The 16,119-nt window shown below is 42.6% G+C and overlaps 1 protein-coding gene across 6 annotated transcripts in view; it reads right to left on the reverse strand.

The window, feature by feature from the left end:
• Positions 1-16,119, reverse strand: part of DCDC2C (doublecortin domain containing 2C) — a 58,426-nt gene that overhangs the window by 2,495 nt on the left and 39,812 nt on the right. Inside the window, exons 12-15 of one of the 6 annotated variants that reach the window (XR_013837007.1) lie at positions 15,647-16,024; positions 11,015-11,152; positions 10,288-10,332; positions 5,500-5,745 (exon numbers count right to left, since the gene is read on the reverse strand). Coding sequence is in view for 2 of the 6 variants with exons in the window: in XM_079969898.1 (XP_079826024.1) it covers positions 11,052-11,152; positions 15,647-16,024 (479 nt within the window). In the remaining 4 variants the exon portion in view is untranslated. Of the gene's footprint in view, positions 1-3,362; positions 5,746-10,215; positions 10,333-11,014; positions 11,153-15,646; positions 16,025-16,119 lie in introns of those variants that run through there. The other 5 variants (XR_013837009.1, XR_013837008.1, XM_079969898.1 and 2 more) reach the window with 5 other exon arrangements.

Here is a 16,119-nt window from a genome sequence, read left to right on the forward strand (position 1 = left end):
TGGCTATGTCCAGTCAAAGGCAACTATGGGGTGCAGCGCTCACCTCACTTCAGGCTGAGGGAGCCAGCATTTGTCTGTAGACAGCCTTTTCGAGTCATGTGGTCAGCATGACTAAACTGCTTCTGGCACAAGACACCATGACTAGTGCCAGAGCGCATGGAAACGTCGTTTACCTTCCCGCTAAAATGATACCTATTTATCTACTTGCACTGGTGTGCTTTTGAACTGCTAGGTTAGCAGAAACTGGTAAAGAGCAACAGGAGCTCACCACCATCGAGCGAATTTGATTATATATAACCAGTGTTTCCCAAACTTGGGTCTCCAGCTGTTTTTGAACTGCAGTTCCCATCATCCCTGATCACTGGTACTGCTCTCTAGGGATGATGGGTGCTGTACTCCAAAAACAGTTGGAGACCCAAGTTTGGGAAACACTTCTATATACTGTGACACTGGTTCCCAAACTCCCCCCCCAAAAAAGTGTTAGATGTTGTATGGTTTTCCACTCTAGTTTCACAGACACACAGCTGACCAGTTTGGGAACTCTGGTCCTATAATGTTCAATTCGCAGATGCCGAAATGGATGATTGCACATTCTAAAAATGCTGAAGCCAGCGCAGAAATTGTGACTAATAACATAATCTAATTGCCTGACCTTACTCCTTTTACAGTCACACACACCAGTGAGGTAACCAATTAGCCTCTTCCTGCAACATGATCTGACTATACTTCTCAAAGGTAAGCTGAATGTATGTTGGGCAACTGATCGGATTTCACAATTCCACAGTTTCTGTGTGCTTGGCATGGATGTGAAAGGGTGCAGAGATACACTAGAGAAAACAGAAAACCTCCTATTTCTTATGCAGGGGGAGGCCTACTGACTACAGTAAGTCTGTCCTGGAGTAAGTACCTCGTGGATTATAAAGCTCTTTGCGGAAGGGGGAAATGAAGAGAAAATGATCCCTGGGAAACTGTGGAACCGAATAGCATGTTAATGAGCATCTGTCATTTCTCAGTGAAACAAAATAATGTGAAAGTATTTGTGTGCATTGTGAAGGTAAGCTGTGGGAAAGAAAACCAGTTAACTTCAGAAATGACCCTTAGAAAAACGAGCTCTTCCTCCTCTAGTTGAACAAGCACCCAATCCAAAATAAGAGAGCAAACACTTAGTTCCATTAGGTGCCCTAAGCTACCACATAAGAGAAATATATTGCTTTCCCAATTTTGCTCATATTTAATTCTATTAATATCTAAGAAATGGTATTATTATTTTCCTGTCACCAGAATCCACATGCTCAGCTTTAGCAATGTTTGGTTCAGGCTGGGATTTTGGAAACTGACTGCTGGTAGCTGTTACACCATTCTTCCTTCTTTATCTTAGAATGCAGCATGTAAAAAGTAGCTTCTCGGTGAATAAAATGCCTGATACGAATCTATTAACCAAACAGCAACTAGTGCTGTTCAAATCTAGTTCTGTATGGCTGAATATAGCTCCTCTCTGTTCCATCTTACTTGTTTCTGGATGCAAGAGATTATCTGTCAGTCTGTGCATGCTGATTTTGCTTCATATTTAAACAGTGTGTGAAAGCATGATCAAACAGCAGCATCAAGAGTGAAAACAAATGCAGCTCATTATTGTAGATGAGAGACTAAAGCTGAATTAACACAGCAATTTCATCAGAATAATTGGCAGAGATTTGTACACGCATGCACGCACACAACCCAACCTACTCTTCCCCAAAACTACGCACAAATTGCCTTCTATGTTTGTGAAAGCTGCACAAACAATGTGGGCAAGTCTCAGAGCAGGACATCCTAAAAAATACCTGAAGCTAGGTTCCCCATCGGACTGCACCACATCTTAATGCAAGCGGAGGTTTCTATGCTTCAAGCTCCTCACATACTAGAAATATCCTGCCCATGGAAAGTTAGCATATCAGAGAGAAGAGCCTGGTGTGCCAGATTTCTATGTGCAGGAAATGTATTTATGGACCCACCCACCCCCATTTCTAAAGAAGGGTGCAACCTATTTAGCACAGTTATACATGACAGCTTGTTGGCATCCGTCAGTCTCAAGGGACAGTGGAGTGCGCCTTTTTTTGGGGGGGGTGAAGTCAAACCACTGCATTAGCAGCCCCAAAGTGACTTACCCACCAGAGTGTAAGCCTCGTCAGTGTGTATGGAGGTCCTGGGCTGCCCAGATGACAAAATCTCCCCCTCCCTCCCAAATGTGGTCCAAAGGAAAGCAGAGCAATGCATTTGGCACCAGCTTGGCTGTAGGACTTGCCAGAAGGAGGCATGCAATGTGCCATCCAACCGCCTTAGGGTCTCCACTCTGGATTTGTGTAGGGTTTACGCCATAGCCTTTTCTTCTCCCGAAGATATCCCACAAGGTTTAAGGTCAGAGTTTTCCTTCTCCTAGATGGGCTACCTTCCCAAGTTGATGGCAGCACATTTTCTATAACTCTAGAAAATAAATGTCATTTACGATAATTTTAAGGGACGCAGGTGGCGCTGTGGGTTAAAGCCTCAGCGCCTAGGGCTTGCCGATCGAAAAGTCGGCGGTTCGAATCCCTGCGGCGGGGTGCGCTCCCGCTGCTCGGTCCCAGCGCCTGCCAACCTAGCAGTTCGAAAGCACCTCCGGGTGCAAGTAGATAAATAGGGACCGCTTACCAGCGGGAAGGTAAACGCCGTTTCCGTGTGCGGCTCTGGCTCTGGCTCTGGCCAGAGCAGCGATGTCACGCTGGCCACGTGACCCGGAAGTGTCTCCGGACAGCGCTGGCCCCTGGCCTCTTAAGTGAGATGGGCGCACAACCCCAGAGTCTGTCAAGACTGGCCCGTACGGGCAGGGGTACCTTTACCTTTACCTTACGATAATTTATCTGGAGGGGCCCCCAGTGAATTGCTACTGCATCCTGCAATAAACAGGACACAACTGGATAGCTCTTTTCCAAAATTCTCAGGATTTTATTTTTAAATAGCTTACAGGTTCCTTGTGTTTATTTTTTTGGATAAGATTTTTGTTTAAACTAATCTAAAAGATTTGTTTTGTCTGCGACTGAGCTAGATATTTCGTCATTAACGACGTGGTGATGTATCTGGCTCTGATCACAAAACTGACGGTTATCAGTCAGAAGAGAGCCTATGTTTAAACTAGGTTGGAGTGAAATGCATACATCACTGAGCAAGGACTCTTATGCCGTTACACTTTAGCAGTTTTATCATCATCAAGATTAATTGACCGTTCACTGGAGGGACTATAAAAAATGAAAATATATCCTGACTTCCTTTTATACTCACACCAGTAAGGGGTCTTTAATCTAACTGGCTAATTGATGACTCATATGTTTATTTCCCCCCCCACACACACACACACTAATTTAATATTATCAGAATGTGACCTACATAATGGATATGAAGAATGTTATTTTTTCACACACATTCTCTAGGGAAGTTCCAGAGGCTATCAAAACAGTTTGCAGCATATTATTCAAAGTTTGCATCTTGGAATGGTGTTCCTGTACCATGTGGGATAGCTGTAAATCCCCATGGGAAAAGATTTTGGGCATCACGTGGCAGGGCAGTCTCTCAAAGATGTGCTCTCCCAAGCCCACATTCACAGTATGTTCACACTCTTGTCTCAGGTCACATCCACAGAATGGAAGATAGCAGGATCCACACCCCACGTCCCCAGGATGTGCTTTACAGGGAGCTGGCTTCAGGCACCAGACCAACTCTGCATTACAAATATTTCTGCAAACATGACATGAAGGCTGGCAACCTCAACTCCACCATGTGAGAATCCCTTGCATATGACCGCAGTGCATGGAGACAGTCAGGTTCATCATCCATAGCAATGACCAGAGGAGAAATGACCACTGGGAGGAGCGCAGAGAGAAAAAACGCCACGGCGCATCTGCAGCAGCTCAACCTTCATCTGCCCCAGCTGCAAGAAAACATTCTCTCCTGTATCGGTCTCTGCGGCCACAGCAGGCGCTGTAAGCTTCCAACAGGGCACACTGGGTCTTAGTCATTATGGCATCCTTTTCGAAGTGCTCACACTGTCTAATTATCTGTTCTGGGACCTTTCCTGGTATTAATGTCGAGCTGACTGGTTGGTAGTTATCTAGGTCTTCTCTCCCCCCCCCCCCTTAAAGATGTAATCTGTCTATAGATTAAATACACACGCTCATTAAATACCCTAAAGTGCAGCTCATCAGGCCCTGGAGATTTGAATTCATTTAACATAGCTACGTGTTCCCTTGCCACCTCTTTTCCTATCGTGGGCTGCAGCTCCCTCCTTGCATCATGCATTCTGTTATCACCAGGTTGTGCACTGCTTTCCTTTTGGGTGAAGGCAGAATAATATATACCATTGCATTACTTGGGGGGGGGGCATTCCAAACTTCCCACTGGAACTCCATTTCACAGCTAACAATACTTCAAAACAGTTTAATATGCCACTGTGAGTCCTCTTTTCAAAATCAATTTCAGAAATCACTGGGAGCTGTTCTGATAAATTATTTCTCCTGGGAACCAAAACTTCTTGTCCTTTTTCCCTAGATCTGTAGTAATCACTGGAGAAAGGTAATAAGCATTAATGCTTCACCAGAAGTATCTGTCTTCTCAATGAATTGCTAAAAGGAATTTCAGATGACATGGCGACATATTTCATATATTTAAGAAAATTTACATGCCACGTGATTATAATAAATTCTCCAACTGGTTTACAATAAATATTAAAATCGGCAATAAAAACTGCTACCCAATAAAAAGCATTTTGAAATCATTAAAATTAACATTAAAATATATTAAAGCACATCAGCATGTGTTTTAATGGACTCACTTAACAAAAATGCTTCAAGCAGGTACAGTGAAGACAGCAGTGTTGCCAGCCAGTGGAACTCCCCATCGATATAAGGCTGGCACCTTTGCTGCCATACTCAAAGTTAAATTTCTTACAGCTGCAGAACAAGTATTGAGTGGCACCTGTAACACTGCCAGCACCACAATTACTCCAACCAATCACCTAGGACAGCCGTTCTCAACCTGTGGGTCCCTAGATGTTGTTGGACTACAACTCCCATCCTCCCTAGCTAGCAAGGCCAGAGCTCAGGGAGGATGGGAGTTGTAGTCCAATATCTGGGGACCCACAGGTTGAGAACCGCTGACCTAGGAGGAGCTAACCAGACTGTACTTCTTAAGGCACATTATGGCACAAGGCAAGTTGGTAAACCCTTTGTAATTTATCTGAACGTGTCAGTGAAAATGCTTGGCACCCCAGAATAGGACTGCTTTGCTGGAAACTCGTTTTCCTGGGAGCACATGGAAGTTAAGTTTTATTAAGAGCTCATCTGATACAAAATGTTTCCATAATGAAATATCACGAAGCCGTAATCACCACCACACTTACCGGTAAATCATTTGAACTGAGCCAACCCCAACTCCTGAAAAAAATTCTGTAAATCTGCATAAAGGTGTTAGTTTGATGTGTATGTTTACCATATTTGGTGGGCGGCGTTGCAGCCAGGCCCTGGGTCCTGCGTCATCCGGCCAAGGGATGGAGATTGGCAGGCTTCCTGCCATTGCCTCCCTGTGCTGCTGGCGCTGCTCCAACCATTCTCCAACCGAGCTTCTCCAATCATTCAGCGTCGAAGGGGGGCATGTCCACAGGGAATTTAAACTCCAGCACAGCAAGGTCAACTGGCCTCTTTTATTGTGAACCAATCAGTACACTAATTTTGGCAGCTGATGGCAAGCAAAAAGGTTTGGGTAAAGCAGGGAGCACGAGATCAGGCAAGCTCCTGATTTTGAGCGGGTTCCAGCAGCAGGTGGAAACATTTTAGTCTTGCCAAGATGATGCCAATGCTTCAAGATACGCAAGGTATTTTGAAATGGCTGGTTTTAAGTTTCGTCAAGCTAGGTATGTTGGTATTTCCTGTTGTATACTTTGTGTTAAGCTGTAAACCACCCTGTGACCTTGTGCTGAAGGGAAGGCTACAAATACAGTGGTACCTCGGTTTATGAACTTAATCCGTTCCGGACGTCCGTTCTTAAACCGAAACCGTTCTGAAACCGAGGTGCGCTTTCCCTAATGAGGCCTCCCACCGCTGGTGCCCTTCCACTGTTCGGATTCCGTTCTTAGACCAAGGTAAAGTTCTCAAACCGGGACACTACTTCCGGTTTTGCGGAGTTTGTAAACCAAATCGTTCTTAAACTAAACTATTCTTAAACCAAGGTACTGCTGTACTGAAAAGAAATATATCAGATAATAAAACAAACAGGTGACTGCTGACTAACAAAGAAACAGATGCAGGACATGGAACACCAGAGGTAAGGAAATGTTGCTACAGGTTGCTCATTATGTGCAGCTCCAAACTATTATTGCCAAATTAATCACCTCCATATGCTCAGGCCCAGTTTTTAGCCTCAAACACATCAAGGCCAATCAGTGATAATATATATATTATATTATATATATATATATATATAGTCCTTGCATTCCACTTCAGTTTTCCCATTCAGATTCCATCCCAGAATGTAGATGCTAATGTCAGGTGAGCCTGCTTTTGAGCCAACTGAGCTCTATAGATAATTCATAATCTTGTTTATCTCTGCTACCTTGTCAGAAAGTCCTTCTTCACCTACAATGACTCCCAACAGCATTATCTAGCTGCAAGGACTACTCCACTGATGTGTCAATAGCTTTCCCACATTTACTTTGCCAATAAATTGATATTTGAAAACAGCAACTGCATGCTCAGCTTTTTCATACGTGCTGTTAAAGGATATCCAGAATGCACACAAAAGGGTATCCCTCTTACAGCATGGAAGCGTTTTCACTTCATTAATGTTTAATTATTGTAAGACTTTTTTATAGTTTTAATAAACACGTCACTAAGTGTGAGACAACCTTATAAATTAGAGACCCTGCTACATTATCTATTTCTCATGAGTGTGTGTATGTGTTTGATTTGAGAAGTTCAAACTTGTCTGAAGGGTAGAAAATAAAAATATAAGTACTTCTACAGGCATACTGTTGTAACTGTTATCAGATTAGCTTTTAACTTGTGGGTTTTAATTATGCTTTATATTGATTTTTAATTCCTTTATGAAAAACAACACCAATAGTTACGATTTTACAAAATGTTTAAAAGTCTGGAATTAAATAGAACATATGCAGAATTACAGTTACAAAATGTCTGCAAAATTAAATGCAAAATTGCATTCTATTTCAAAGGGAATTTACAAAATCAAAAATTAAGGTGGCGGGGGGAAGAAGTCCTTGCTATACAGTCATACCTTGGTTGCTGAACGCCTTGGTACTTGGAAGTTTTGGCTCCAGAACGCCGCAAACCCGGAAGTGAGTGTTCTGGGTTGCGAACGTTTTTTGGAAGCTGAATGTCTGACGCGGCTTCTGATTGAGTGCAGGAAGCTCCTGCAGCCAATTGGAAGCCGTGCCTTGCTTTTCAAACTGTTTTGGGAGTCTAATGGACTCCTGGAACAGCTTATGTTTGACAAGCAAGGTATGACTGTATTCAGTAAGTGCTTGCCAATTTGTTCTAAATTTATATTGTTTTTATTTTTATATCTCACACAATGAGCTAAGCATATGGGACGCAGGTGGCGTGTGGGTTAAAGCCTCAGCGCCTAGGGCTTGCCGATCGAAAGGTCGGCGGTTCGAATCCCTGCGGCGGGGTGCGCTCCCGCTGCTCGGTCCCAGCGCCTGCCAACCTAGCAGTTCGAAAGCACCTCCGGGTGCAAGTAGATAAATAGGGACCGCTTACCAGCGGGAAGGTAAACGGCGTTTCCGTGTGCGGCTCTGGCTCGCCAGAGCAGCGATGTCACGCTGGCCACGTGACCCGGAAGTGTCTCCGGACAGCGCTGGCCCCTGGCCTCTTAAGTGAGATGGGCGCACAACCCCAGAGTCTGTCAAGACTGGCCCGTACGGGCAGGGGTACCTTTACCTTTACCTAATGAGCTAAGCTGGCTATTGATTTGGTCTGTGTTCTCCCCTGAGAGTGCAAAGTGTAGAAATAAAACAAAATAAAATAAATAATATGTTTTATTTACAAATGAGGAAACAAAACAGAAGATGCCAATCAGCATGTGTTATACCAAAAGCTTCGCTTTGCTTGGTCAGCAAGGCAACGTTTTTCATCTCCTGGCTTACTCCCTGACACAAGCTTTCACTGATTCATATATTACTGCCAAGCTAACCCTGACTTTGGACCTCATACACATGAGCAATCTGAGAAAGCCTAAAAACATTGTTCAATACAGAAAACAATATTGTGGAGCCAGGTCTAGAAGGAAAAAGTGCATTTTGGAGATAGAGAAGCTTTGTCCCAAACATTAGATTTCTGTAAGAGCCAAGGTAGTATAATTATATATTTTCACATTCATAATTTGATGCAGGGGTGCCAACTTGAATAAAATATTGGGGGGACGATCCAAGTATGTCCCACCTCTCATAATCAATAACAACATGTGGTGCGTGCACACCATTTGAATGGTAATGTCCATTAACTTTTGGGGGGTGCCTCAGATATTTTATTGGGGGGATGCGAAGGGATCTCAGCTCCTACGAGTTGGCTTCTATGATCTGAAGCCATAAAAGCCATAAAAGTGGTATACAACAAGATAAAAATGAGATGAAACACACACACACAAAAAAAAAACCAACTTCTAAAAATAACAAAACCATTTCTATAGACGTCCAAAACATGACTGGGCCACAACTCACGAAAAATGCCTTCTGAAACAAAAATGTGTTTCGTAGGTACCTAAACAACACTATGTTAGGCGCCTGTCTAAATCTCGCTGGTAACTGGTTTCAAACTTGGAGTTACAAACGCTAGGGCCCAAAACAGCCAAGCTATCTCGGCACAGGAATGGCTCTGGTTGTCCTACACCCAAAGCTGTTAAAAGGCACTCCTAAATAACCCATCTCCTGGGTATGCAAACCACACACCCACACGTTTTCCCTGAAGTCTACTCAATTCTGATGGAATAACTACACAAGTAAGCAGCGCCTTGGGACCGCAGCAGTCTTATTCCTGGTTCAGTTACAATTTTTATGTGAAAATGATGCCCTCCAAGTAAAAAGAGCAGCTACTAGCTTGTCTCACCCTCCTTCCTTGTGGCACTGCTCTTAGATATTCTCCTTTCAGGGGGAATAATCAGCAAGAAAGAGCTAGATTGTGTGAAGTATTGAGTCTGGCTCTGTCTCCTAGGCATTATCTAATGAAACATGGTGGCCACTCGCTTTATTCTGTAGATACCAAGGACATTTTGACAGACAAGCTTGAGAAATAAATAGTTTCAAAAGCTGTTCACATCTGTAGTCTTGAGCCTGTTGTTTCTCATCTAGGATTTGTCTAGCTCTGCATCAAATATTTGTATTTCATTTGGAGAGGGTGGGGAGAGAGCTACAAGTTCAAAAATAATGAACTTCGTTAAAAAATGACAAGGAGAAAAAACACTAGGGCTTATCATTCGGGAAAATATGGGTAGAAAACTGTATCTGCTCTCTGTGGATAAAACAACAGATAATTCACGTTATTTGAACAGAAGTCTGTCTCCTACTGATACGAATGCCAGGCTGCTACTGTACTTCAGATGCAGTTTAGTAATTGCATATACCAGCAAATATGTTTTGTTATCAGACTTGAGAGATTTTGGTTTTGGTTTCTTTAAAAAAACACCCTTGGTGAGCTATATTTGGATGACCGCAAATCAAGGCTGGTATTTTTTATTTAACAGAGGTGAAGTTCTTTCGTTTTCCAAGAGATTGTGCCTTACTTTAAAATTTCTCTGCTCTGTTGTGAGTTGTGTCAAACTGAATTGTTCCTAAAACATATTCTGTTATTTTAGAAATGCCATCAAACTGTGGCAAAGGGATCAGCATGCCATTCTACTTTAGTGTTTGAATGTTATTACTTCATTCTACCAAATTTAATCATCAAACTCGTTCATCTCATGAGATGGTAATTTTCGTGCAAGTGCAATTATATTTCACAGCAGGACAGCTGATTAGGCAGACAGAAAAAAATAATTCATCAGGAAATTATAAAAAGAATTAATCGTCAACAACTTGGATAGTGAAAATCGCTGCATGCTGCAGTTTTGCTAAATATTTTAAGACCTTCATTCTCACCAGACCTTAATGGGGAACAGTATATATTCACCAACAAATAAGGAAAACATAACCCGTAATTAAAGTTTACATTTCTATTTGTGCTGGAAAGATGGCACTCTTTAAATATATTTAAATGACAGTGATGGTACCTCCAGTGATAAACAAGATGTTTCATGAGCTCCAACATTAAAATCCTTAAAAAAAGGGAAAAAATGGCATTACACAAAACACCGCTACTAATTCATATTTTACTGTCATATTTCATACAGATTTAACTGCCATACAGTGCACCCTCAGTACTTAAAATACAAATGACAATGTTTCAGTGACTAGGGCTAGACTAGTGTCGTCTTAAAATACACCCATAATTGTTTTAAGAATAAGAAAACACTTATGAAAATCAGTTCTATGGGCCATTCCCTACATCTTTATACAGTGGTGCCCCGCAAGACGAACGCCTCGCAAGACGGAAAACCCGCTAGACGAAAGGGTTTTCCGTTTTGGAGGTGCTTCGCAAAACGAATTTCCTGTGGGCTTGCTTCGCAAGACGAAAATGTCTTGCAAGTTCCTGTGGTGTTTCCCCCCCCCCTTTTTCTAAGCCGCTAAGCCGCTTATCTGCTTATCCGCTAAGCCGCTAAAAGCCGCTAATTGCGCTAATCCGCTAAGCCGTCAATGGGCTTGCTTCGCAAGACGAAAAAACCGCTAGACGAAGAGACTCGCGTAACGGATAAATTTCGTCTTGCGAGGGACCACTGTACTAAATCACTAACAATAATTAAGCAATATCTGTATCTATAGTTAAAAGTTATATTTAGTAACTGGAATGTAGGAAATTTCTACAAATTGTGTGCGAGACACAATGAGTATATACTGTACCTTTGTAACAGATGGCAAGGTGTTCAAAATAGCCCCCTCAGTTGTAATCATATGCATCAAAATCTTCGTTTTTCTTATCGTAAGACGGTTTTTTTGTATCTAATTTTCTCGAATCTTCGTTTGCTTCTTCATTTTGATCTAAAAATTAGATAAGTGTTTATTCAAATATGAAGGCCAGCTTCACATTGGTCTTGCAGTTAACAGTGTCTCTCCTCTGAACTCGGTGCTTCCGAGTATTGACTAAACTCTAATTCTCAATAACTGTAAATGCAATAAATTAACATGAAGATTATTTCACAACACAAGTACCTCTATAAGTAAAAGGTGCATACGCCTTCAGTTGGTTTCAGGCAATAGGAGCCTTGCTTGCTACCATCCAAAACTATATTTTTTTCTATGAGAACAGCACCTGACTTTGCGAGTTTCTTTGGAAACTTTTTGCAGCCAATATCCACTTTATGTATGTAGCTTGTAAGTGCAACTGGGCAGGGTGGGGGGCACAAACAGCCTTACATGAATGGAAAGTTCTCAGACTCCAAGCCACACCCTTGCTTCAGAGTAGTGCCAGTTAGTTCCTACCACTGACTTGAGACTTCAGAGACCCTCATCATCACTGTGACCCTCTGTACAGCATAAATACCACATTGGTGTTAGGATTCCTTAGCCTGTCTTCCCTACCTTTCTTACCCATCTTTCCTCTAATGTTAGAACTGTTGTCCCAGACTCTCCTGACCACTCTTGTACAGCATCCCTATTACTGCTATATCTCCATTCCCAAACTCCCAACTAGTACCTCACTCTAAACTCCTCTTTTTCTCCCACTGGACACCTTCTTTCTCCATGCGGCTGTGGTGAGAGCACTGGGAGGCCAGCTGCTTTTGCCCAGTCCTGCATGCTCCCACCCCTCTCCGTCCATGTACTGCTGGTTGGCTAGGAAGCTTTACAGTGCAGAGTTTGACATCACTGGAAGGACAGATCCTGAAACTGAGGCTCCAATACTTTGGCCACCTCATGAGAAGAGAAGACTCCCTGGAAAAGACCCTGATGTTGGGAAAGATGGAGGGCACAAGGAGAAGGGGACGGCAGAGGACGAGATGGCTGGATAGTGTTCTTGAAGCTACCAGCATGAGTTTGACCAAACTGCAGGAGGCAGTGGAAGACAGGAGTGCCTGGCAGCTCATGGGGTCACAAAGAGTCGGACACGACTAAACGATTAAACACCCACAGACTCCTTGAAGGATCAAGGGAGCCCTGATGAGACTTCCACAGAGGTTAAAACCCCATTACCTTGAAGTAGCTAATGGCTGCAGAAGACATCAGCCCATCTAACTGGCCAGGGGTCATCATTGGGGAAGGGCTCCGGTCAGTATCTACCTAGCCCTGCTGTAAAACTCAGCCAGTTACTTCAAGGCCTTGCTGATGCAATGTGGCCTCAGCTGTTAAGAGCACTGTCTGTGGTCCTGAACTGACACACATTCATCTCCAAGGAACTTCTGACCTTCCCTTGCTTGGGTTACCATCCCAAGAAGAGGGGACAGATCAAAAGGACAAAAAATGCAAGACAGTACTTACAAAGTAGATCAAAGGCCACCAGAAGAAGGAAAGTAGTAATTCACAAGAAAACGAAGGCCCTATTTCAGCCTTTCTCAACCTGTGGGTCCCCAGATGTTGTTGAACTACAACTCCCATCACCCCTAGCTAGCAAGGCCAGAGCTCAGGGATGATGAGAGTTGTAGTCCAACAACATCTGGGGACTCACAGATTGAGAACCGCTGCCCTATATGTTCCTCTCATAAAAATAACCCTCTGGGTAGACAAAAGCATTTGGATTTAACTATTGTATATATCTACACAGCAATTCTCATCCTTTAATACTATAGATTTGGAATGGGTAGAGTCTTATGTTACGAATCATTTCACTCATTCCGTGAGAAAATATTTTGGATGAATATTTTGAAAAATGGCGGACAAAAAATACCTCCTTCCTCCGACTTTACATGTCTAGTTGCAAACAAAACTTCAGGGGGGGAAAGTCCCACATTATATTTAGGCATCCAGGAGGACGTGAGGAAGAGACAAGGAAAAGCTGAATTAAATAAATTTCCCTGTTGTACTCAAGCTTAGCAATCTTTTTAATTCTTTTATTATTTAAACAACTTATATACTACTTAATTATAGTCATCTCTAAGTGGTGTTCAAGGAACTCAATACAATTCAAATAAATATCAGTTAAAATTAGAAATTGGGTTATTGATTTGTTCCTTTGTATTCTGCCTTTGCTCCAGACAACCTAATGGTGGTGTTGATGGTGTGTTAATCAATTTTAACTCTTAGGATTGTTGTGTGGATAATTTTGGCTGGGAGACAGCTGCTGACTCAAGATCACCAGAGACAAGAGAATTAATGATCCTGTTAACAGTGTGTCTACAGTGTGATGTCAGCTTCATGCAATGCCTAGTAAAAATTACCCTACGCCCTGACAACACTGTGGATTTCCTTGATTCCAATCACTGGCCATTTTTTGGCAGAGAAAAACAGCATAACAATATCAATACATGGGATAAGTTGTGTTACATGCCATAGCAGGGCACTGATTTTCAGTTGTTGTTTTTTTAAAGAAGTCTGCTTCTACCTAGAAATTCATGACTGAACAACCTAGGTCTCTGTAGGTTGGTTGTCAATGGGACTGGGGATTTTAATACAGTACTACATTATTCCATTCACATCTCTAACCTACAAACAGCCACTACCCGTCGGCCTATGCGGTCTCCTATTTCATTTGCTACACACCTTCCAGCATGTTCAACAAATGAGGCAGAATCCTTCAACTGACGGCTCATTCATTATAAAATGCTAATTCATTCCCAGATTATTGTTAATACCTTTTTTGCAGAACATCTCTGTGATCCCTTAGAGGGGGAAATGTAATCCCATAATCAAAATCATTATAGCAGCACACATAAGCAAGAATGGTCGATACCCTCTCCCATCTATGCTTAAAAATTAGCAAACTTGCATGCTAGTGTATAAGTATATGTAATTTGTGGTTAAGCCCCATGCCTTTTAAGTGAACTTTGAAGTACACACAGAATGCAGCCTTGGAAACATCTGCACACAACACCCTGGGTGAGGCAAAGCTTTCTTTTCTTTTTATTTAGCTGTGATTTGCCCCAAGGCCTGCGGATGACAGAAGCTAGAAAGTGAGATGAAATAAATAATAAATCCATGATCCAATGGGTGGAAGCGTGAGAGCTCAGTGAAAGAAGGCATATGCCTATCAGGAGGAAGGTTTGGGGTTTTTTTACGCATAATCACATTCCTGGAAATGACATAATCATTATTGCTGAAGTTTCCAGCCTGAGGCAGACCTGAAATGTTTCTACAACATGGTGACGGAAATGAAAATAGGATGTTCTGATGGAAAGCGTTAGGCCGCTCTAATGGAAAACACAGTACTGCAGCTTCATCTGCAATATAAACAAAATAATACAGAGGACTTACCCTCCTAGCTTCTATAATTATACCTTTTCACTATTGGAAGTAATTGAAAGCACAATGGATTTTTTTCTTCTTCTCATTACATTCATAATACTCAGTTATCTACCTAAAGTTAATCAACCAAGAAATGAAAACTATGTGTGAGAGGAAGAGTAAATAGGCTGTTGTCATTATTACACGGATTCTAACATAGTGAGGGTTCGTGCATTACAAAATTAACTTTAGGGTATTTTAGCATCTCTGCCTAAGCCAGCAGACCAAACATGCCGATTACCAACACTAGAGATATTTCAAGGAATGCAATGAATTTTGGGGGTATTTTAGCATCTCTGCCTAAGCCAGCAGACCAAACGTGCTGATTACCAACACTAGAGATATTTCAAGAAATGCAATGAATTTTTGGGGTAGGGAGCAGGAGGAAGAAAATGGAGACTTCTACTCAGAAAAGTAAACATTATGCACTACAATATATTCTGAGCTGATCTATTTATTATACCCGTATTTAATTCGACACACTAGAAGCAAAAAAAAAAAAATCAAACGAAATAAGAGGGGAGAAGCTGTTGCTAGCTAGGTGCCCAATCTGGCTGGCACCCCAAGCACACCCTTTAAGCTCCTTCAAGTTTTCTCTACAGGTGGCTGTGCAAAGCCGTACAGAGAAAGCAGGTCTGGTGTAAACTAGCCATCCTCATTAACAGGTGGCAAAGTATCTGGAAGGGAAAGAGTTCCAAATGAATGCTAATTCCTAACTCCGAACCAGATCGATTTGCCAACTCCCGTAGTTTGATTTGGCCATCAGTGAGAGCAGTGTCATTTTTTTTTAGGAAAAGAGGTGCCAGAACTCACCATGAACACCTTCCCTTGTTCTCTTATAATGGCAATGGCGCCCACCTGAGAGGTGCTGGAACTGAGTTTCCAGCAAGTTTCGGCTGAAACAAAACCCATGAGAGAGAGAACAAAGCAACTTCCCCAATGAGCACAGTCTTCACTTGAAAGTTATCAATAACAGTTAGAATCACTGAATCATAGAGTTGCAGAGTTGGGTGGGACCAAGGTTGTAGCATATGCATAGCGGCATCCCATTTCTGCTCTGGCAGACAGCACAGCGCATTCTCCCTGTATGTGGCAACTCACCATCCTGGCTGATGGCTTTTACATCTCCAGTTGCATCATTCTGCATCAGCTGTTGTTCTGGCATGTTGACAGAGTCCGCTTGGTCCTCTGGCTGATCACTATGTCCTGTCTTCTCATTGGGTACAAGGTGTGATGGTTCATCTTCTTCCTGCATCTCCCTCCGCTTAGGTACAAGTTGTGCTGGTGCGTCTTGTCCCTCCGTTTCTGGGGAACCAATGCTGTCTGTATCTCCCTCATTTTCTTTACTGTCCACTCTGGTAGAGGGACTCAGTGGCACTTCAGCTACAGGGGGTGGTTGAGTGGTGCCATAGACATTACTTGTGTGGCTGTCAGTTCCTACCACAGACCCAGCACTTCCAGCTAATAAGGTCTCCTCACCTGTGAACAAAAAATGTAACTGTAAATGAAATGGAGTCCAGGTAATGAGGAAGTAAGAGCTAAGTGGTGCAGTGATGCAAGGTTCTGGAGCCCTC

The sequence above is a fragment of the Podarcis cretensis genome (genome assembly GCF_951804945.1).
Source record: "Podarcis cretensis genome assembly, chromosome: 3".
NCBI classification, from domain to species: domain Eukaryota; kingdom Metazoa; phylum Chordata; class Lepidosauria; order Squamata; family Lacertidae; genus Podarcis; species Podarcis cretensis.